Genomic DNA, 20,887 nt, shown 5'->3' with positions numbered 1-20,887 from the left:
GAAGAAATAATTTCCTTTCTGCCAGTGAGTCATACAAAAAAAAATTGCGATTGGGCTTTTGGTCTCGTGAAAAGGATGTACCGTGTGACACGTACTTCTTCTCTAACAGATATTGCCTCGGTTATTGAAGATAGCACTTCTCAGTCAAAATTTAATAAAACCGTCACCATCGGAAAAAAAAATAGCGAGCTGTCAGTAAATATGTATGACTGGCAACATATGTTCACTGCTCGTGGTAGGTAAAAAGTTCCTCAGAAAACACTTTCAATCATTTTACTGTGAAAAAGGATATGCCTGGGGCCACTATGTGCCAGCAACATTTGGAAGGTCCAACTGTAATTCTGAAGATTTGCAAAACAGATAATCTCCCTTGAAACCTAATTAAGAAGTTGGTAGTAAAAGGCACGACTGAAGAAAGGACGAAATATCTGTTCAACAACATTCGAGAATGCTGTACAGCAGAAATAAGGGATTTGTAGTCCCGTGGCCAGGCGATGTTAGTGCTGCTGAACCTGGGTCAAGTAGCGAGCCCAACTTCGTGAGCAAAAGGAAAAGACATACATAATTAAGAACATTCCAGAAAAATGAGCAATACTTCAGTTTTGTTGTTTCAAGATACTACAGAGTAATAATGAAATTCCTTAATTGGTTACTGACTGTGTGTAGTTTCAGCACAATCTATTAAAATACCCAATATTATTATTATTATTATTATTATTATTAGCATTACTACTATTATTATATCCTGTGTGTAGTTTCAGCACAATCTATTAAAATACCCAATATTATTATTATTATTATTATTATTATTATTATTATTATTATTATTATTAGCATTACTACTATTATTATATCCTAATCTTCTATGCATATCTTAAGACTGAGTATATCAATGTTGCAAGACTAAAACTTCCTGTTTCACTTTTTTCTAATTCTGAACATGTTTACATATTTAATTTCCAGAGAATAAAACTCCTAAAAATTAATGAAAATTATTTGAATACGCAAAGCTGATATTTATTTATCCAGTGAAACAGTCATATTTCCTTAAATCCTTAATATATTTTTGGAGTACTGTACCTCATTTTAAAATCAATTTTCTCAAAATTTAATAAATTCTGTCTTAAAACTTCAATGTTACATAAAGTGATCAGGTTTTAAGCTAGAGGCTTCTGGTTTTCATAAAAATGATCACAAATTTATCTCCTATAAACATAGTAAATAAACAAAACAAAATGAGATTTTCCAACTTCAGATATGGTTTCCTGGAAAGCAACACAAATACTGTTAGTTGCTGGGTTCTGTGGCCATGCCAGAGGGACAATCCGCTTTCTTGTGTCAGCGTGACTATGCACAGTTCAAAAGTCATTGTGTTGAAGTGTGGTCAGGCATACGATGTATTGTTTGTGAACACTTAGGCAACGTTTTCCATTTAGGCAGTAGCATGACCGTAGAATGAGTACAAAATGGTGTAAAAATCATCAGTTTCTTTTACTTTTCCACACAGCCAAAGATTCCAGCAACTAACTGTAGGTTAACTTGACAACACATTATCAAAATATATGTAATGTTCCATTACAATGTGAAATAATTTATATCATTTTTATATTCTCAAAAATCAAGTGTTGAACACGATAATATGATAGGCTTCTAATGCCAAATGCCAACAGCATCACAAAATACAATTAATCCAGACAACTCAACTGTATACCTTGATACTCAACAAAAACGGATTTGCTTATAAATAAACATAAATACCTACTTAATTCTTTACGCAGTTCCTAACACTGCACAAGAGCACAGATCCAAAGTCAATGACTGGCCATTTAAATTCAATTAAAATCATTTAAAATACATTGTATCTACTTTCTGGCATAGATTTCACAGCAGAAGCACTGATCATATATGCACCACGTTGTGAGCAAGTAAATTATGGATATTAAACCATCCTTGCAACTAGATCTATCAACTTTGAAATTCTCTACCTATGTATATGTTATCTGTGATGCAATATGCACCAACATACTATCCTCCAATGGCATCATACTCACTCATAGAACTCTTTGAATAAACTGAACTTCACCTCAATACTTCAGATATATCAGAATTTCAATTACAGGTTACCAGTAATACCTGCAGTACATATGTACACAGAGGTAACTGAATAACAGCCGCAAACAATGTTTAAATCTGCAATACTTACTTAAAGCCAAAAATGTACATTAATCAGGGAGGCAACAATGGCCAGCTGTTCCATAATATCCAGATGTACACTGGTAAATGAACTGAGGATTGAAAGAAAACAAGTAGACTAAGGGAGATCAAGTAGGAAAGACAAAATATGCCACTGATAAAGAAGGGGTGGGGGGTTAGGAGGGAGGGAGGGAGGGAGGGAGGGAGGGGGAGAGAGAGAGAGAAACAAAATGACATCCTGAAACATATTACTCTAGTAGTAGTTATGCCATGTGATGAAATGGTAATCACAAGCAGTGATGATAAATATGATGAGCATCACCAAAATTGCAAAAGCAAATGAAAAATTATAGTCTAGTATCAGTCATAATCAATCACCACTGATCTGCATTTAGGCCATTCGGCCAGGTGGTAGATACCTTACCAGGTGTTTGAATGAACAGCAAGGTCAGGAATATTTTTAGGGGGGAGAATGAGCAAATATTTGTCTCTTACTAATAATAATAATTTTGATTTCCTTGTGAACTTGTTGGCATTTGCATTGTTCTTCAGGTAACATTTATAAACAGCCGCCAGATGACCAGAGTTGGGAAGTAATTGAGTAAAAGTAATTGAATTACTTGTAATGATTACTTGTTTAGTCATTTTTAACTTGTATCCATTACTTTTGACAAAATGTCATTTTTACTCATAATTTACTTCTGAAAAATTAAAAATTGTAATTGTTACATTTTAGTAATCATTACATTCTAGTTATCGACATTCACTGCATCGAGAGCTTGGCAACTTTGGAGCCCCAGCACTTGCAAGGCATTGTGCCGAGGTTTAATTCCTGGATATGATGTGCACTCATTCACTTACTTACAGGTTGTCGTTATTGCTGGTTAAAATTTAGATAAATGTGTATTACGTGGTCAAGATGATGGTGGTGGTAATTTTTGTTTTAAGAGGAAGTACAACTAGGTTAAAATCCTCTGTTTTAAGAGGAAGTAGAATTGGGCAACCATCCTCTATACACACTAATCAGAAAAACTGAGCAACCATCCTCTGCTAACACTAATCAGAAGGAAAAAAATGGAGGAGGTCCGACACTTCGAAAAGTGAAGGTGTCAGCAAAAGAAAAGGAAGGGCCACAAAGGGCATAAAAACGAAAGACATCTTAGGCTTTGAAAATCTCAATACCTTTGAGGTCGGGAAAGAACAATAGTTGGCCAAGCACACTGATACAACTAAGTGGAAGCATACCAGCCTCATCTAGCGGAACCGTAGTCACCAACCCACTCTCCTTAAGTTGAGAGTCCTTGGTCTCCCTTTTAGTCATCTTTTACAACAGGCACAGGATACCGTAGATGTTATTCTACCGCCCCCACCCATAGGGGTTACAAAGTCAAGAACTCAGCTGAAAGAAACATGACGGTGAAGGGGTTAAGGCATTTCCTATCCCCTATTTGAATAAATATTTTGAATTAATTATCCTGAAATTTGAAAGTGACATGCGAATTTTGCTTGGAAGCAATCATTTTGAAAATCTGATTAGTTTCACCTAGTGATGACAGCTAGAGCCCTGCGCAGATATACAAATGGTTATCCGCAGATATTGCAAATATTTAACTAAAGTATATTACACCCAAGGTATTGAACGGATAGATCTATTAACATAATACAATAGGCCTGACACCTGACATCAGAACCCCTACAGTCATAGGTTTATGAGGGATTTTCTCTTGTGACAACTACTGGCACATTGTCCTTTGTTCCTTCCATCCATTAATTGCGGGTAGGAGCCAGTTAGACTTAGGTCAGATTAACGGCTTCATGGTCTCAAGGTTCTTTATATATCACCATTCTCCCTTACTAATGTCAAGGGTCGCCTAAACATAAGCAAAAATAAAGAGTATACCTGAGTGAAAATCAATAAACGTCACTATTTAGAAATTATCAGCGAAATTATCCGCACTGCCATACAATTTGTATCCACCAAGAAACCAACTTCGCGGATATCCTCATCAGTGCAGGGCTCTAATGATAGCCAAAAGAAACAAAATGGAGTAATGTATTTTTTCCTTGCAAACTTTGGTATCATTCCATCCCCATGTGAAAAAAATGTCAACGATTCCCTAAGGACTTGCTCTGTGAAGTAACGGCAATTGTAATTTTACTGATTACTTTTTGAAAAAGTAATTAGTAATTGTAATTCAGTGAAAAGGTTAGTCCATTCGCTTGTGTTCTCGATCTTCCTGTATGGATGCAAAACTTGGACCATAAAAGCTAAAAAGACAGGAACCGAATTAATGCCTTTGAAATGTGGTGTTGGAGAAGGATGTTGCGAATACTGTGGACAGGCATCTGTCATCCGGGAAATTGGAATACAAGAAAGTTTACGCCAAGTTGTGTACCAGAGAATCCTGCAATTCTTTGGTCACATTATGAGAAGAGAGGATAACAACCCGGAAAAATTAATTGTCCAAGAAAAAGTTTCTGGCACAAGGACACGAGGACGGGTCACAAAAAGATGGGTTGATCAAGTAAGAGAGATCATGGACTTACCATGGACAGTTACTGTCCGGAAAACGCAAGTACGTACAGAATGGTATCAGCTTATAAAAGAAACAACAAAGTCCTTGGGTCACGATACTCAGTCATGAGTGGAACAACTGGAGAGAGAGAACTGTAACTGAGCCCAATTACTTTTATTTTGTACTTTCCCCATCACTGCAGATGACATCTGCTGTGTTGTTCTTCAGGTAACATCTGAAAGGTCAGAATCCATGTAGGTGAAAAGTAGAATAGGACTACATCACTGTGACCAGCCTACACTGAATAGAAGCGAAGGCAAAGTTTTGTCCAGAATGCAATTAAAATCAGTATTACTAAAAAAAAAATTCTGTAGAATAGATCTCATTAGACCATTAGTTTTGAATGAAAGACAGCACACTATTACAATCTAGGTTAGTAGCCAGGGCCAACCCTTGCCCTGTTTCTCTACGGGATCAGGTATAAAACGAGATGAATCTTTGTAGCGAGCTTTTATGATAGGATGGCCTTCCTGACGTCATAGTGAGATGAAATGAATGATGTGATATTAGGGAGGGAGAGAGTAAAACTTGGTGTTAGCACATGGCCTACTCCTGTGAAATAGCACAAAGGGGTCTGCTCACAGCTCTACGTCCCCATCCAACAGACAAATCACCATCAACAGTATTATATGTCTTCACTCTATATGAACACTGCGGAGATGTTTAGAACTGAATTCAGGCTTTTGGGATACAATCTAGTGATTATAAATTGTATACCACCATCAATCAATCAATCAATCAATCAATCAATCAATCAATCAATCAATCAATCAATCAATCACTACTGATCTGCATTTAGGGCAGTCGCCCAGGTGGCAGATTTCCTGTCTGTTGTTTTCCTAGCCTTTTCTTAAATGATCGCAAAGAAATTAGAAATTTATTGAATATCTTCCTTGGTAAGTTATTCCAATCCCTAACTTCCCTTCCTATAAACGAATATTTGCCCCAATTTGTCTTCTTGAATTCCAACTATATCTTCATATTGTGGTCTTCCCTACTTTTAAAGCTACCACTCAAACTTATTCGTCTACTGATGTCCTCCCACGCCATCTCTCCACTCACAGCTCGTAACATTCCACTTATGATACAAATTCTTATAATTTTGTTAAATACCACCTATTCAATACAATAACATTCCATTTAGTCGAGCAGCTCGTCTCATTTCTCCCAAGTCTTTCCAGCCCAAACTTTGCAACATTTTTTAACGCTACTCTTTTGTCAGAAATCGCCCAGAACAAATCAAGCTGCTTTTCTTTGGATTTTTTCCAGTTCTTGCATCAAGTAATCCTGGTGAGGGTCCCATACACTGGAACAATACTCTAGTTGGGGTCTTCCCGGAGACTTACATTCTATCCTTTACATCCTTACTACAACCCCTAAATACCCTCATAACCCTGTGAAGAGATCAGTACCCTTTATTTACAATCATATTTATGTGATTACCCAATGAAGATCTTTCCGTACATTAAGGCCTAGGTATTTACAATGATCCCCAAAGGGAACTTTCACCCCACCAACGCAGTAATTAAAACTGAGAGGACTACCTACCCTGCTGGACATCATTCTGATGGTGAATTTCTTTTTTTTTACCAACAGAACTCAAACTGACTAATCATGATGTCGGATCATACTGACTTCACGCCTTAACGATCATGGCCACCAGGCAGGCTAGTAGCAATTTTGATACCAGAATGAAAATACTGATAAATTACTATTTTAAAAATAAACAGAACTTACTCAATATTTTGATGACAGGAGGGACGAATGAAATAAGAAGTAAATACTAATACATGTTAGTGCAAACATGCTACCATTTTTGACAAGAGTTCACTGAACTGTTCAAAAACAATCCAGGCTGTAAAATATTTCACCATTCACCAATTTTGGCAAATTTTAATTTTCCATAAATCTATAATCTTACTACCATTAAAATCATAATATTCCCCTTCATATAACATGCGAGGTTAGACCTATCATTTTATCAGTTTTCACTAGCACGTCTAAATATGTACGAGCTCTAACTTTAAAATTATATTTTATAATACATACTTTACAAGATGTATTATTAATTAATGATTTATTACAGCCAATTAACATTTACCCATAATCAGTACAACTGAAAGTACTTAATCCCTTTTTCTGAATTGCAACAGCTACAGCTTTATCTAAAAAGTCATTGTGTTCTAATGATGATGATGATGATGATGATGGTGATGATGAAGATGAAGTTTTTTCTTCTATTTTAACCTCAACAAGAGAATCACTTGATAATGATTCTGACACAGTTTTTGGTTCTTGTACAATCATTCCCTTGATTCTTGCAACTGGTATTATTTCACCATCATCTTCTGTCCTAATCAGACTATTCTGTTTAGTATCGCAAGAACAATCTTCTTCATAACCTTTACTGTCACTATCAGAACTACTCTCACTGTGAACAAGTGCATTAAACAGGCCACCATCACTACACCACCTATTCATTACATTCCCAGTAGTCTTAAGCTCATCAACTAACTGATGACTCATGTTCTCCAATTCCTGGTACCTGTCTGTGTCAAGCTGTATTTGATCCCATAATCTGTTGACAGGTCTTTGATGAAATGGATCGAGACTCTCAACAGTATCAGTTACTCTCTGTGTAAGAGAGCATGCACAATGACTAGCACCAATGCTATTTCCTTTGCAAAAGTAATTAACCACTGGCTGTTCTGCTTCCCTTACCTCATGTTCCTTCAAATTTCCGCCAGATGATCCACTAGGTTCTCCTTCATTTCTCTGCAAACCATGACTATGGATAGCCATAAGAACTGCCTCATCTTCCAAACCATCATCATTCTCACTTTCTGTCATTGGAAATTCTTCATCCACTATGTCATCAGCATCAACAGGAAGAGGGACAAAGCCCATGTCTTCAAGAACTCTGTTGATGGTATTATCAACAAAGCATCGGGCTACTTGTCTAGCTTGCCATTTTCTAAGCAGTAAAGTGCTCGCAACATGACTGCGAAAAAATCTACTGATTTCAGCTCTTGTAGCAACAGGTACATCCTGTGAACTATGATTCAAATTTACCTTATTTCCAGCAGGATTTATCATGGATGCTGAACTGTCTTCTCTTGCAGATATCCTAATATTCTCATCTAATTTCACATCCATTTCCTCAACTTTATTTGTTCCTAATAACTGATAATCATACTCAGGAATATGATCCTGGTAATCAACATGAGCACATGGATTGGCTGCAACTCGGGAACATTCTTCACTTCCTTTTGCTTTAGAGAGAAAAGGAGAGTTTTTTTCTTCTTCGGGCTTCTTCAAATGATACTTTCCCTTGATTTGCCACACATACCTAGCCTTTTTCAAGGGCCTGTCATCAATGTCATCTGATTTGCATGTTCTAGTTGATGTCTCACCCTCTTCATCACTTGTTCTTCCCATTCTGGCATCTCCAAACCACCTGAAAAACAAACAACATACAAAATTAATCCATCTCGAACTTCAAGAATCGGAGTCATTCTAGTAAAGCATTCCACATATAATAAGGCATATTTCTCTCAAATTGTGAGACATCTGCCCAGTAACCGAGGTGACCATATCGTCATCAGTCACCAGTGATATGCATTTCGAGTAGCCGCCCAGATAGCAGATACCTTTCCTTATCAAATCCAGAATACAAAGAAAAATAAACCACCACTTACAGATATTATAAAATGAGCATTCTTATATTGCACCCTCGACGGCAGCTTTGATGCATGCTGACCAGTAGCCTACTTGATGTAAACAAACTGAAGCACAGCAACTGTCATATTCTCACGACAAATCAGCTGTATTTTTATTTTTTATTTATGGTCAACAAACTGTAAGAGAAAGGGGAGTGTCAGCTTCATGTGAATGAGCACATTAATGATCCCCTGATAACACCTGCTTGCACTTCCTATGCACAAGAAAACTTAATGAAGATATTCTGTATACATAGTCCTTGTCCATACTAATGGTACCATGCAACATTAATTATCACCACTGTACACTACACACTGCAGAGCAGATGGTAATGCTCGTAATCTCCGTTTTCCCTACACTTTGCAGCAATCTAATATTTCTGAAGTTGGTAGATTTGAATTGAAAGAAGAGAAATAACCTCTTTGGATAGGCCACCAAGTCCTATTGTCTTCCTTTTCCGACTAATGCATCCGTCTTATAACTTCATCCTATTTTATTCATCCAACATTGCCAAGTCATTTCAAAGATCGTTCAGGAAGGAGAAAGATCAATACTGACTTTGAGCAGCAATACTATAATTTGGATTAAATTATTTTAAATATAATACAATTAGTCTGTAGAATTTCTTGTCCCACACGAACCCCCTATAGAATATTTTGAAATTTGTATAATATGAAGCTATAGAAACGGTAGGAAAGGAAAGATAAGACAGCATGTAGACTCCGTAGGGGTCTATTTATCTCTTTCCTCTTTCATATCCTTTCTTCCTACGTACCGAATTTTCGTCCATGTGTGTTCATTTAGGTACAATTCAACATAAATATTCTCTCTTTCGCGGCCTGCGAGCACCGGTTAATCATCCAGTGCTTGAGAAGAAATGGCAACGTTGTATCACCGAATTTATACCATACTCGATTCGAGTATGAGATTTACAGTGAATGAAATCGATTGCATTTTGAAAAAATAAACCCCACATCTACTTTAAATCCTTATTAAACTGCCTCTACGCTAAATTTTACAAATTATATATTATACAAAGACAGGCGCAGGAATTGTATTGCGACGTTCACTTTTGGTTAGGATTTCGTGGTAGCCTATTAATCAGAAGTGTGGTTATGAGCACCCATTCTCTTTGATTATGGGATGATGCGATGTTGAATAATAATACCTATTTACGGTCATTGCTCTCTAAAGGAGTGTTTGCTGTAAACAAAGTGAAGAATATGACTTCCGTTGAAGTGCTTGAAAAATTGAAGAAGATACTTTTAAGGGGTCTGTTGAAAATTTGAAGTGTAGTCGGATTGTTAGAGGTTGGCGTTCATTATACCATAAATTATTTTGGAAAGGAATGCATTTGTCTCTTAGAATTATCTGTAGGAGAGTGGAAATTAAAGGAAATCTCAGGTCGGAGGATCAAACGTAGACTTTACGATGTTTGTGTTATCGATGTTTTAGTAATTACATTAAACGCTTGGACTGCTTTGATGCAGCCACCCTATAGTGAACCAAGTTTTGCTACTCTACGTAGGCCTATCTGTTGTAACCTCATCTACACTCATCCGTTCTTCACACAGTAGTAAAGTCATGATGTCATTCTGTTCGTAACTCGCACACTCACCTGTAAAACTACGTCAGCAGTGTTATGTCTCATGTTGTGATCCACCAATCTATCTCTTCTTATGGGTAAATTTTACCAAATCGTTGTAGTCTCACCAACTTGATTCGCCGTCTCCTTTTACGATCTGATCTACCCACCTCACTCTTAGTATTTTACTGTAATAGGCCTACCACATTTCAATTCCTTCTCTTTCTTTGGTTATGATCTCGATATTTCCCCCCTTAAAACAATAATTATCTCTTTCTGGGCCAAATATTCTCCATGTTTAACACCCATACCATGCTATGGGTTTTGCCAGGTTTTGCTTTCCCAGTCACTGATGTCTTGAATGGATAATGCCCCTGCAGTCAGTTGAATCAAAAGAAAATATCCTTTTAAAGATCACTGTTGTTGCCATCCATCTTGATGCCCCATTGATACTCTATTGCACATTCCACTTTCTCAGAAAGATTGATTGGTTGATTGTCATTTAAGTAAGTTGTTTCTTTTTCAGGTAGAATCTGTTATAGGCCTATGTTTTCATTTTCAGGTATTTTATAATTTCTATTTAGGGCCTATTCATAAATTAGTTTTGACAGACTGAAGAACCTAACAGTTTTCTTTTAAAAAAAATGATTCATTCATTCATTGCTTGATTGATTGGTTGATATTTGAAGGATTTAAAATTGTCATCATCTCCATTTAAAATTGTCATCATCTCCATCACTGATATCAGAAGAATGAAGATATCAGTTAAAGAGATCCTCAGAGGGTAGCAGTTGAGGAACATTTCTTTAAGTCTGAATACATAACATAATTAACCCAACATCGGTCGATCTTAGTAACGTCACATCATCGGTCGAGGTGTTAGCGTGGCACTCACGCTAATGAAAAAGAAGCTTCCGTCCTTCTTATGTATATCAATTGGAAATTATCTTGCTAGGAAGTTTCTATTTGTATTCTTTTGTCATCTTATGGAGCACTTTAATTTATTTTTATCACATTTGGCCTCAAAACCCAAAGTAACGTAAGTCATAATGCCTTATTATGCCATATTTGGCTGGCTTCCTTGCCATGAACTGTCTAAATGCACATCTACCACGAAATGATTCAAGCATTTTGTCAACTGTAGCGTATTCAGAAATGCTGTAGCTGTTCACACATCTTGCTACGAAACCTTCAAACACATTTCTGATCGGGGCTAGTCTATCAAGTGCTTGCCTTGTCAACCTTGTCCGTGCATCATCAAAACGAAGACCTAGCAACAGTAACAGAAATCTTCGGTAAGTCATTGTAAGTCAAAAATATTCTGGAGCAGTCCCATCCTTACCCTATAAATCCTCCACAATCTGGTGTGACGATTTTTGCATGCCTGCTAAATACAAGAGACTTGGAACTGCCCTTATTTCATCAGGATTTGTATCTATAACATCACTTTTCCTGCTGTAGTTACTTCGAATTTTATGAAGGCAATCGTTTGTGTATGCTGTAATTTCTTCAATCACTTCACCAGGGAAAAATATTTTTCATGCATCGAGAACAGTGCTAGCGTTTTTTGCAATTTCTCCTTTGACTTCCGGTGGATGAATAACTATATTTCTGCTCTTCCTACATACTTGTTGGCGTGCTGTATGAGCATACCAAACGGTCAGTCGGTCCTTACTTATATACTCCACTCGAGGTTCTGTTATTTCCTGCTCATCACCGGCAGATTGTTCACTTCCACTATCATGGTCACTGTTATTTGACTGCTCTGTGTCTGAATCAACTGAATCATTCAACTCTTGAGATGAGCCTATTTCAGTGTCATTATCAGATTCTTCCAACAGCTACTGGATTACCTGAGCATCTGAATGATCCATAGTTCCTGATGAATACTACATGTAACTTCACGTGCACTGAAATAGCAAACAGTGAACACAAAACATCTACTCGAATTCTTCTAATTCAGTAATCACGACACAACATTACTTAGAATTCAAACGGACACCATCGGTCGAGGTGTTAGCGCAGCGCTCACGACTTCACAAATAAGCAGTCTAGGTCACTCTGATGACAACTTGGCAGCTGTTAACAGCACTATTCGATTGTTGACATATCACCGGTCAGTTAGATAGCAGCACACGTCAGCAGAACAAAAGAAAAGCAAGCAGTGGCCACATAAAATCTTTTGTTAGCGCTGCGCTCCCCCCTCGATCGATCTTGGGTTAAGGTTAGAAGATAAGATCCAGGAAGGTTAAGTGGGGAGAAGTTCCTGGTATATTTTTAGGTGGGGAGCTCTGTCCGCTTTGGCCCATGGCCTTAAGATCATTACAAATCTCACGCGCTGCAAAACCTTGAATTAATCATCATCATCATTTCCCATTATGCAGCTTCATCTGGATTGGGGCATTAACCCTGACAGTAACACGTTTATAAATATCGCTTTAGTTAGTCCATACATTTTGAAGATGTTTTGGTGGGCGTTATACTCTAGAACTATAGCATTTGCATTGAATTCAATCATTTTATTTTGCAAGGAAATTGAACAACTGAAAGAAGAAGAAAAATTGTTTCAGCTAGCATAATTATAATTATCATCTCCTAGGAAGGAGAAAATTCAAGAGAATACAGTACAAATAATTTCATGATCATTACAACTTCCATTTAATCCCATCTTTCATTTGCATGGCTTTTCTTCTCATATAATTTTTTACATAAACCCATTTGTAAATTTCAGTTTCATAATGCCACTTCACACTCAACAATTTAAACAGTTTCATTGTAAGAATGTCTACAATAAAAAGTCTGGATCTAATTTAGGCAAAAAAAAAAATCCACAAAATATGAAAACAGTGGTTACCAAGCGAGTTGGCCATGCAGTTAGTGGCACACAGCTGTGAGCTCGCATCCGGGAGATAGTGGGTTCGAACCCCACTGTCAGCAGCCCTGAAGGTGGTTTTCCATGGTTTCCCATTTTCACACCAGGCAAATGCTGAGGCTGTACCTTAATCAAGGCCACGGCTGCTTCCTTCCCATTCCTAGGCCTTTCCTGTCCCATCGTCGCCAAAAGACCTATCTGCATCGGTGAGACGGAAAGCAAATAGCGAAAAAAAAAACAAAAAAACAGCAGTGTGTCAAATGGACAAAAAAGCAAATGTACATCTAATAAACATAAAAACTATTTACAAATACTAAGACTGAGAGTAGCAGTAGCAACTAAGGTAATCTACGACATCAAAATAAGCAGACTGTCCTTGAAGACTGCAATGACATTATTCAAGGCAAAAATAATCCCTATTCTTACTTGTGGGATAGAGATTATCTGGGAAAAATTAAGAATGACCTGATTTCAATGGAAATGGACAAGGCGCATTTTTTAAAGGCAATCCTTGATGTGTCAAGATACTTACACTCAAGACTAGTATATGATCTCTCTGGGGAGCCCTTCTTAATTGAAGATCTAAGAATCAAATTTCCCCTTCGTTCTGTGGAAAACTGGAGAAGTTATTCAAAGAAAGAAAAATGAAAAGAACGGAGATCTGGCCTGAGTTTTACATAACAAAAGCCATGATGAATAAGGCATGGACAAATGGGAACTGGAACTTGCGACACTTCTTTGGCAATACATGACTACCACCATAGAGTCTGCAAGTCAAAATTTTTCCATGAACCCGAATCCAACTGTGTCTGTGAACTATGTGACCAACTTTGTGGCTGCTACTATGCTGTCGAGTGTACACAATGAGAGACCGGTACTAGCGCTTTGCACTCATTTATAATGTTCAAACTTTATGCACAAATTATGTGTGGTTTGTTATTATTAATACTTAAAAAAAGGAATTTACATAAACCAGGATTCACACACTATCAATAAACACACAAATAAAACAAAGAATTTCAGAAACTGAAGAATAAGAGCACAAAATTAACTAAACAAAAGTTTCTGATCATAGCATAATAATTAGGCATGTTCCACTGTACTCAGTTATGTTGAATTTCCAACTAATCTTACCGGCCTTCACAGTTTGGCCAAATTTTTTTCCATTGCTTGCCGCAAATTGCACGTTTACAAATCATGCATCTTGCTGCAATCCTTTCTCTTTTCATAGGCCTTGATGTCAGATGTTCTGGGTGATTTCCAACAAAGTAGCAATATAAAAATGTTGCAAAGTTTGGACTGGGAAGACATGGGAGAAAGTGGACGAGTTGCTTGACTCGGTGGCATGTATTAAATAACACTAGTATGTTTTTATTGTTCACCCGCCTATTCCCAACATACATACATACATTATCATTATAGACTGTTATGCCTTTCAGCGTTCAGTCTGCAAGCCTCTGTGATTTTGCTAAACATCGCCACAATCCTCTATTTGCAACTAGTGCTGTGGCCTCATTTAGTTCTATACTGCTTATCTTTAAATCATTAGAAACTGAGTCTAACCATTGTCGTCTTGGTCTACCTCTACTTCTCTTACCCTCCATAACAGAGTCCATTATTCTCCTAGGTAACCTATCCTTCTCCATTCGCCTCACATGACCCCACCACCGAAGCCGGTTTATGCGTACAGCTTCATCCATCGAATTAATTTCTAAATTAGCCTTTATCTCCTCATTCCGAGTACCCTCCTGCCGTTGTTCCCACCTGTGTGTACCAGCAATCATTCTCGTTACTTTCATGTCTGTTACTTCTAACTTATGAATAAGATATCCTGAGTCCACCCAGCTTTCGCTCCTGTAAAGCAAAGTTGGTGTAAAAACAGACCGATGTAAAGATAGTTTCGTCTGGTGAATGGTGGTGAATGGACGTACCATTTCCACTTCTAGTATAACGTTCAAAATTTCAAAGGGTCATTGTTTAAGAAGCCTTTCTCGTGGTCAGTCGAGATTTCTTCTGAGGACGCAGAGCACAGTTTTCTGTGAAACGTTAAGAATTTCACCTTATTTTCTTGACACGGCATAAGCCCAAAAGTCTATACAGCATCATGTCTATGGAATGATATTACTAGACAAATAAGTTTGAGTGGTGTTTCTAAAAGTAGGAAGGATCACAATATGAAGATAAGGTTGGAATTCAAAAGAACAAATTGGGGCAAATATTCGTTTATAGTTAGGGGAGTTAGGGATTGGAATAATTTACAAAGGGAGATATTCAATAAATTTCCAAATTCTTTTCAGTCATTTAAGAAAAGGCTAGGAAAACAACAGACAGGGAATCTGCCCACCTGGGCGACTACCCTAAATGCAGATCATTGTTTGTTGATTGACATATTGATTGTCTGATTTTCTCTGATTCCAAGACTCTGGCTGATCATCTTGCAGAGTTGATTTGGAATTGGTTTCTCCAACCTTGTTGTCAACCAAGGAGCAACAAATTGTTCAGAAAGCTTAACTGTCAACTGAAACCAGAGCATATGTTTCCCATTTCCTCCTCCTTTGAAAAAATTACAGTACACAACAAATGAATTGATGCATGCTGCATTGAGCATATTATAAAACTAGCTGATGTACCCATGCTTTGCTACAGAATTCTCAGAAAGACTGTCTTTGTCGTTTTCTCAACTGAAGTCAACATAGGTCATTACAATGATGTCAGTAGGAATGTAGCGATTAAAAGCAATGTTATCATATAAATTACTCGATCAAATGAAAAACCGCACATTTTCTCACTCTTGACGAACAGTATTGCGGTGCCGATCTAACAGTCCAAAGTTCTAGTTCCAGAATGACCAGGCCGCAGACAGCTGCGAACACTCTTCTGCAATTATTCCATTAAACGTGCACACTGCTCATTCCAATCAGTGCCTCAGAGTAGGGAATGAATAGCTGGAATGCTATAATGAACCCTTGTATTACGTACCAGTAATATCAGAAAACATATAAACCAGAGAAATAGCATGCTAAAGAAGAGAGAGATCTAACTTCCCAGCTACTTCCCACCGATATTCAGGCATGTTGTTATACTTGGTACACAGCAGTAATCTCATCTGTCAGAGATGAGTGGCAGCAGAAGACAAAGCACATCACAACAAACAATGGTCAGTGTAATGTTATTGTTGATCATTTTATGAGCTTTCAATATTGTAGGTCTTCACATTCAGTTTTCTTTTGAGTGTGTGGTATTGGGGCATCTTATAAAGTTACTTTTAGCATAGACTGAAGTTCCTTATTCCCTGACTTTACATACCTATTTTCATTAAATTCTGTTTACCCATTTTCTTGTGACTCGGCGCTGATACGGACTTAGCAACAAAAATCCCAATTCGTGAATACCTCCGTTATCATAGCTAGTACGGTAAAAATGTATCAGATATAAATGATCGGTAATTTAATACTATATAACTTTAGTTAATGTAGTATTTATCAATACGACCACTAATAACATAAATATTTGAGAATACAATATTAGGCCTTCCCCTAAACTACCATTTCACTCAGCGTGAATAAAATTATTTATGGCCTATCTTAGAGTTGAAGCTTCCATGGTGTGTAGAATTATTTAGTTTATTTTCCGGGTTGAACCATGTTATTGTTTTCTGTACGTTACGTACAGTTTGCCAACGTTTCGAATACTTTGCAGTATTCTTTGTCAAGGCGACTAAAATATCCCTACTCGATCCGAGGTAAAGAGTCTCCCAGGCAGCAATCACACTACAAAGAGTGGTTCCTGACCTTGGTCTATATATCCTAGCCTTTGTGGCTGACGTAAGCCCCCTGGCTGTCTCGTGAGAATTCTGGAAGGTATGCCGAGAAATGGTATGCTAAAGAAGAGAGAGATCTAACTTCCCAGCTACTTCCCATCAATATTCAGGCAGGTTTTTATACTTGGTACACAGTAGTAATCCCATCTGTCGGAGATGAGTGGCAGCAGAAGACAAAGCACATCACAACAAGCAATGGTCAATGTAATGTTGTTGTTGTTGATCTATTTTATGAGCATTCTATATTGTAGGCCTTCACATTTAGTTTTCTTCTGACTGTGTGATATTAGGGCATCTTATAAAATTATTTTTAGCATATGTTGTAGTTCCTTTACATACCTATTTTCATTAAATTCTGTTTATCCATTTTATTATGATTCAGCGCTGATATGGACTTAGCAACAAAAATCCCAATTCGTGAATACCTCTGTTATCATAGCCAGTACGGTAAAAATGTATAAGACATAAATGATCAGAAATTTAATCTATATATATATATATATATAAAATTGGATGTTGATATATTTGAAGCTAATAGACTCAAAAACTACTGGACCGATTTTGCTGAAATTTTCACAGTTTGTTCTTATTACATCTGAGAGGGATTATGTAGTGGTTTGAATGAAATCTGATTGGTAGTTCGGCACTAAGGGGTGAAAAATAAAATAGGGGAAGATAAGCAAACTGCAAGACAAGTCCAATCAGCGGGTTGCCTACCCAGCAGTATGTGAAACTTATTTCTGCTTTTATCAAATAGTGTGGGGGGAGAACACCCCTCCCAGCCCAAGGGGAGAGGATGAAATGTAAAAGTAATCGAAAACGACCGATATTAGTGTCGTATATGCTGAGGTAAATAAATGTACACAGGCAGGACAACATCTGTCGCATTTTGCTAGTACTATATAACTTTAGTTATGTAGTATTTATCAATAGGACCACTAATAACATAAATATTTGAGAATACAATTTTAAGCCTTCCCCTAAACTACCATTTCACTCAGCGTGTATAAAATTATTTATGGCCTATCTTAGAGTTGAAGCTTTCATGGTGTGTAGAATTATATAGTTTATTTTCCGGGTTGAACCATGTTGTTGTTTTCTGTACATTACGTACAGTTTGCCGACGTTTCAAATACATTGCAGTATTCTTTGTGAAGGCAACTAAAATATCCCTACTCGATCCGAGGTAATCAGTCTCCCAGGCAGCAATCACACTACAAAGAGTGGTTCCTGACCTTGGTCTATATATCCTAGCCTTCTGGCTGACGTAAGCCCCCTTGCTGTCTTGTGAGAATTCTGGAAGGTATGTATCACAGCCGGGTAGTGGGGCTTGACTGCGCCGTTATGTAATAGGAGGTTTGACCTGCGTGTTTATGTTGTGGTCTGTAAGTCTTAATCTATGTATGATAGGCATCCAAGAATTACTGATTTTATATCCTTCTTCTAAATTCATATATTCATATTGTTTGGATGTTTCTTGATTTCAATAGCCTCGCGGATTTTCCTTTCCAGATTCCAAGGGATAGCTGCTAGGATCTTGGTCTTGTCAAATGATATTCTGTGTCTTGTTTCATAGGAATCCTTGGCTACTGCTGAAATATCTGCATTTTGAATCTTGGTGTAACAGATATGTTCTTTTAGGTGGGTGGTGTTTCCCCAACATAGCACTTTCCGCAGCTACATTCAATATGGTATACTCCAGGAGCCTGTAGTTCTGTTGTGTCTTTTACTGGTAGTAGATAACGGGCTAGCTTCTGGTGTGGTTTATAGATGGTTTTTATGTCGTATTTGTCCAGTATCTTGCCGATCCTGTCTGTAGTGTTTTTAATGCGAAGTATCGCTGTTTTCTGGCTCCCGTTGTTTCCCATTGTTTTCTCCTACAGTGGCCTTTTCTTTGTTTTCTTCTGATTTTCTAAAGACTCGTCGGATGTTATTGAGCAAGCAGCTATTTCTTCTGAGGGTTCTCTTGAGGTGTTCTTTCTCATCTTTGAGGTGTTCTGCATCTGATATCGCTATAGGCCTGTTAACCAGTGATGTTAGAACAGCCTGCTTTTGTGATGGGTGGTGATGAGAAGAGACGTTCAAGTACCTGTCTCTGCATGTGGGTTTCCTGTATACTGCGTGACTCAGAGTCCCACTAGGACATCCAGGAACGGCAGTTTTCTGTTTACTTCGATTTCCATGGTGAATTGAATATTTATGTGAATAGAGTTGAGATGGTCGAGAAATAGCTGCAGGTTGTTGCTCCCATGAGGCCAGATCACGAACGTGTCATCTACATAATGGAGAAAACATTTTGGTTTCAGGGTAGATATGGCTAAGGCTTTCTGTTCGAAGTGTTCCATATACATGTTTGCTATTATTGGAGAGAGCGGCAACCCCTTCTGCCTGTTCGTAGAACTCCGCACTGAAGTAGAAATAAGTGGTGTTAAGGCATTCTTTAGCTATTGCTGACAGGCCTTCTGGAAGTTTCTGGTCTAATAGCGGAAATACTCTTGTTAGCGGCACCTTGGTGAAAAGGGACGTGATGTCAAAACTTACTAATAAGTCCATACTTTCGATTGATGTGTCCTGTATGTGGCTGTCTCAGCAGGAACTCTTTGATTATTTGTAGAAATTCCAGATGCTCTTTTCCTAATCTCCTTTCCCATCCTTGGAACTACTGGGTGCATTTTGATCCTAGGTCAGTTCTTCATCTTGTACAAATCTCCTAATGTTTCTCTCCAGAAGTTCATCTTCTTTGATGAGTTCTCTGGCTCTGGGTTCGTAGTCAGCGTCATCCAAAGGGTCGTCAGAATCGTCTCGCTCCACCTCAAAATCAGCTGGTGGTTTGGGTTATGGAGCTGTCAGCTTGCATTCAGGAGATATTGAGTTCGTACCCCACTGTCGGCAGCCCTGATTTTTGTTTTTGTGTGATTTCCCATTTTTACATCAGGCAAATGCTGGGGCTGTACCTCAATCAAGGCCATGGACATTTCCTTTCTCTTCTTAGCCCTTTCGTAGATAGCAATACTATTACTGGTGATATGATTATTGTAGATGAGACAGCGTTCACACCGTATGGTTTATGGAGGTGGGGCGCGAGATTGTTCCACTTTATGGTGGTGTCTATGTATGGAAACTGCGCTGGTCTAGATAAGATCAACATCTTCAGGCGATAGCAGAAGAATTCTTGCCATGTAGGTGGGATCTGTGGAGTTCTTGATTCTGAATGCTTGACTGGAATGCCTTCTGCGTTGATTTCTGAGATTATGGTTTCTTCTGTAATAGAGGGGTCAACACCTCATATTATACAGCTGAGAAGGTGGTAGCGCAGTGGGGAGGGTGGAGTTTTGATGGGTAGGGGTGGGAGTAGTTGAAAAGGGGTACTGGATCCAAGTTGGTGAGCTCCTATTACAGTGGTGAGTTGAGTGGCCCTATCTCACAGAGTGGCAATCTTACCTATGTGAGTTCCAGGCACACTGACCTGCTGTGTACTACCTGGTGTGGGTCCCAGCTCGGAGTAATGAGCTCAATGGCATCGAGGGCAGAGAAGGTGGGACCGGGCGAGTTGGCCGTGCGCGTAGAGGCGCGCGGCTGTGAGCTTGCATCCGGGAGATAGTAAGTTCGAATCCCACTATCGGCAGCCCTGAAGATGGTTTTCCGTGGTTTCCCATTTTCACACCAGGCAAATGCTGGGGCTGTACCTTAATTAAGGCCACAGCCGCTTCCTTCCAACTTCGCCATAAGACCTATCTGTGTCGGTGCGACGTAAAGCCCCTAGCAAAAAAAAAAAAAAGAAGGTGGGCTTTGGTATTGTAGGGATGGTGGATATGGCAACACATCAGTTGGAACGGTAGAACAGCTAAAGAAAGCATCTTCTCCATGTTAAGAGCAGCCTAAAAAATCACTGGCAGTAGCTCAATATGCCTTTGGAAGTGGCAATCCCATCATATTAGTAGCCTGTACTTAAGAAATACAATGAAACCTTGAAGGAATCTACACTTACAATATTAGATAGAAAAACAAATTTACATAATTTACTTACTTGAATGAGTTCATTTATTCACTTGCATATATAGGAAGAGGAATTATAGAGACTGGAATAATTTACCAAGGAAGATGTTCAATAAATTTCCAGC

The 20,887-nt window shown here is 38.1% G+C and overlaps 2 protein-coding genes across 6 annotated transcripts in view; one reads left to right on the top strand and one right to left on the bottom strand.

Moving 5' to 3' along the window:
* LOC136858582 (uncharacterized) overlaps positions 1–8,942 on the bottom strand; it is a 78,008-nt gene extending 69,066 nt beyond the window's left edge. Inside the window, exons 1-2 of one of the 3 annotated variants that reach the window (XM_067138248.2) lie at positions 8,468–8,883; positions 7,491–8,226 (exon numbers count right to left, since the gene is read on the bottom strand). In XM_067138248.2, coding sequence (XP_066994349.2) covers positions 7,491–8,207 — 717 coding nt within the window. In that variant the 5' untranslated portion in view covers positions 8,208–8,226; positions 8,468–8,883. Of the gene's footprint in view, positions 1–6,787; positions 8,227–8,467; positions 8,884–8,907 lie in introns of those variants that run through there. The other 2 variants (XM_067138247.2, XM_067138246.2) reach the window with 2 other exon arrangements.
* Positions 8,943–9,444: 502 nt separating this feature from the next.
* LOC136858581 (pseudouridylate synthase TRUB1) overlaps positions 9,445–20,887 on the top strand; it is a 101,656-nt gene continuing 90,213 nt past the window's right edge. The window contains exon 1 of one of the 3 annotated variants that reach the window (XM_067138243.2): positions 9,445–9,761. In XM_067138243.2, the coding sequence (XP_066994344.2) occupies positions 9,641–9,761 (121 nt within the window). In that variant the 5' untranslated portion in view covers positions 9,445–9,640. The remainder of the gene's footprint in view (positions 9,762–20,887) is intronic. The other 2 variants (XM_067138244.2, XM_067138245.2) reach the window with 2 other exon arrangements.

The sequence above is a fragment of the Anabrus simplex genome, chromosome 1, assembly GCF_040414725.1.
Source record: "Anabrus simplex isolate iqAnaSimp1 chromosome 1, ASM4041472v1, whole genome shotgun sequence".
Lineage (NCBI taxonomy): Eukaryota > Metazoa > Arthropoda > Insecta > Orthoptera > Tettigoniidae > Anabrus > Anabrus simplex.
Note: the sequence above shows the minus strand (reverse complement) of the source record. Positions and strands in the feature narration are given on the sequence as shown.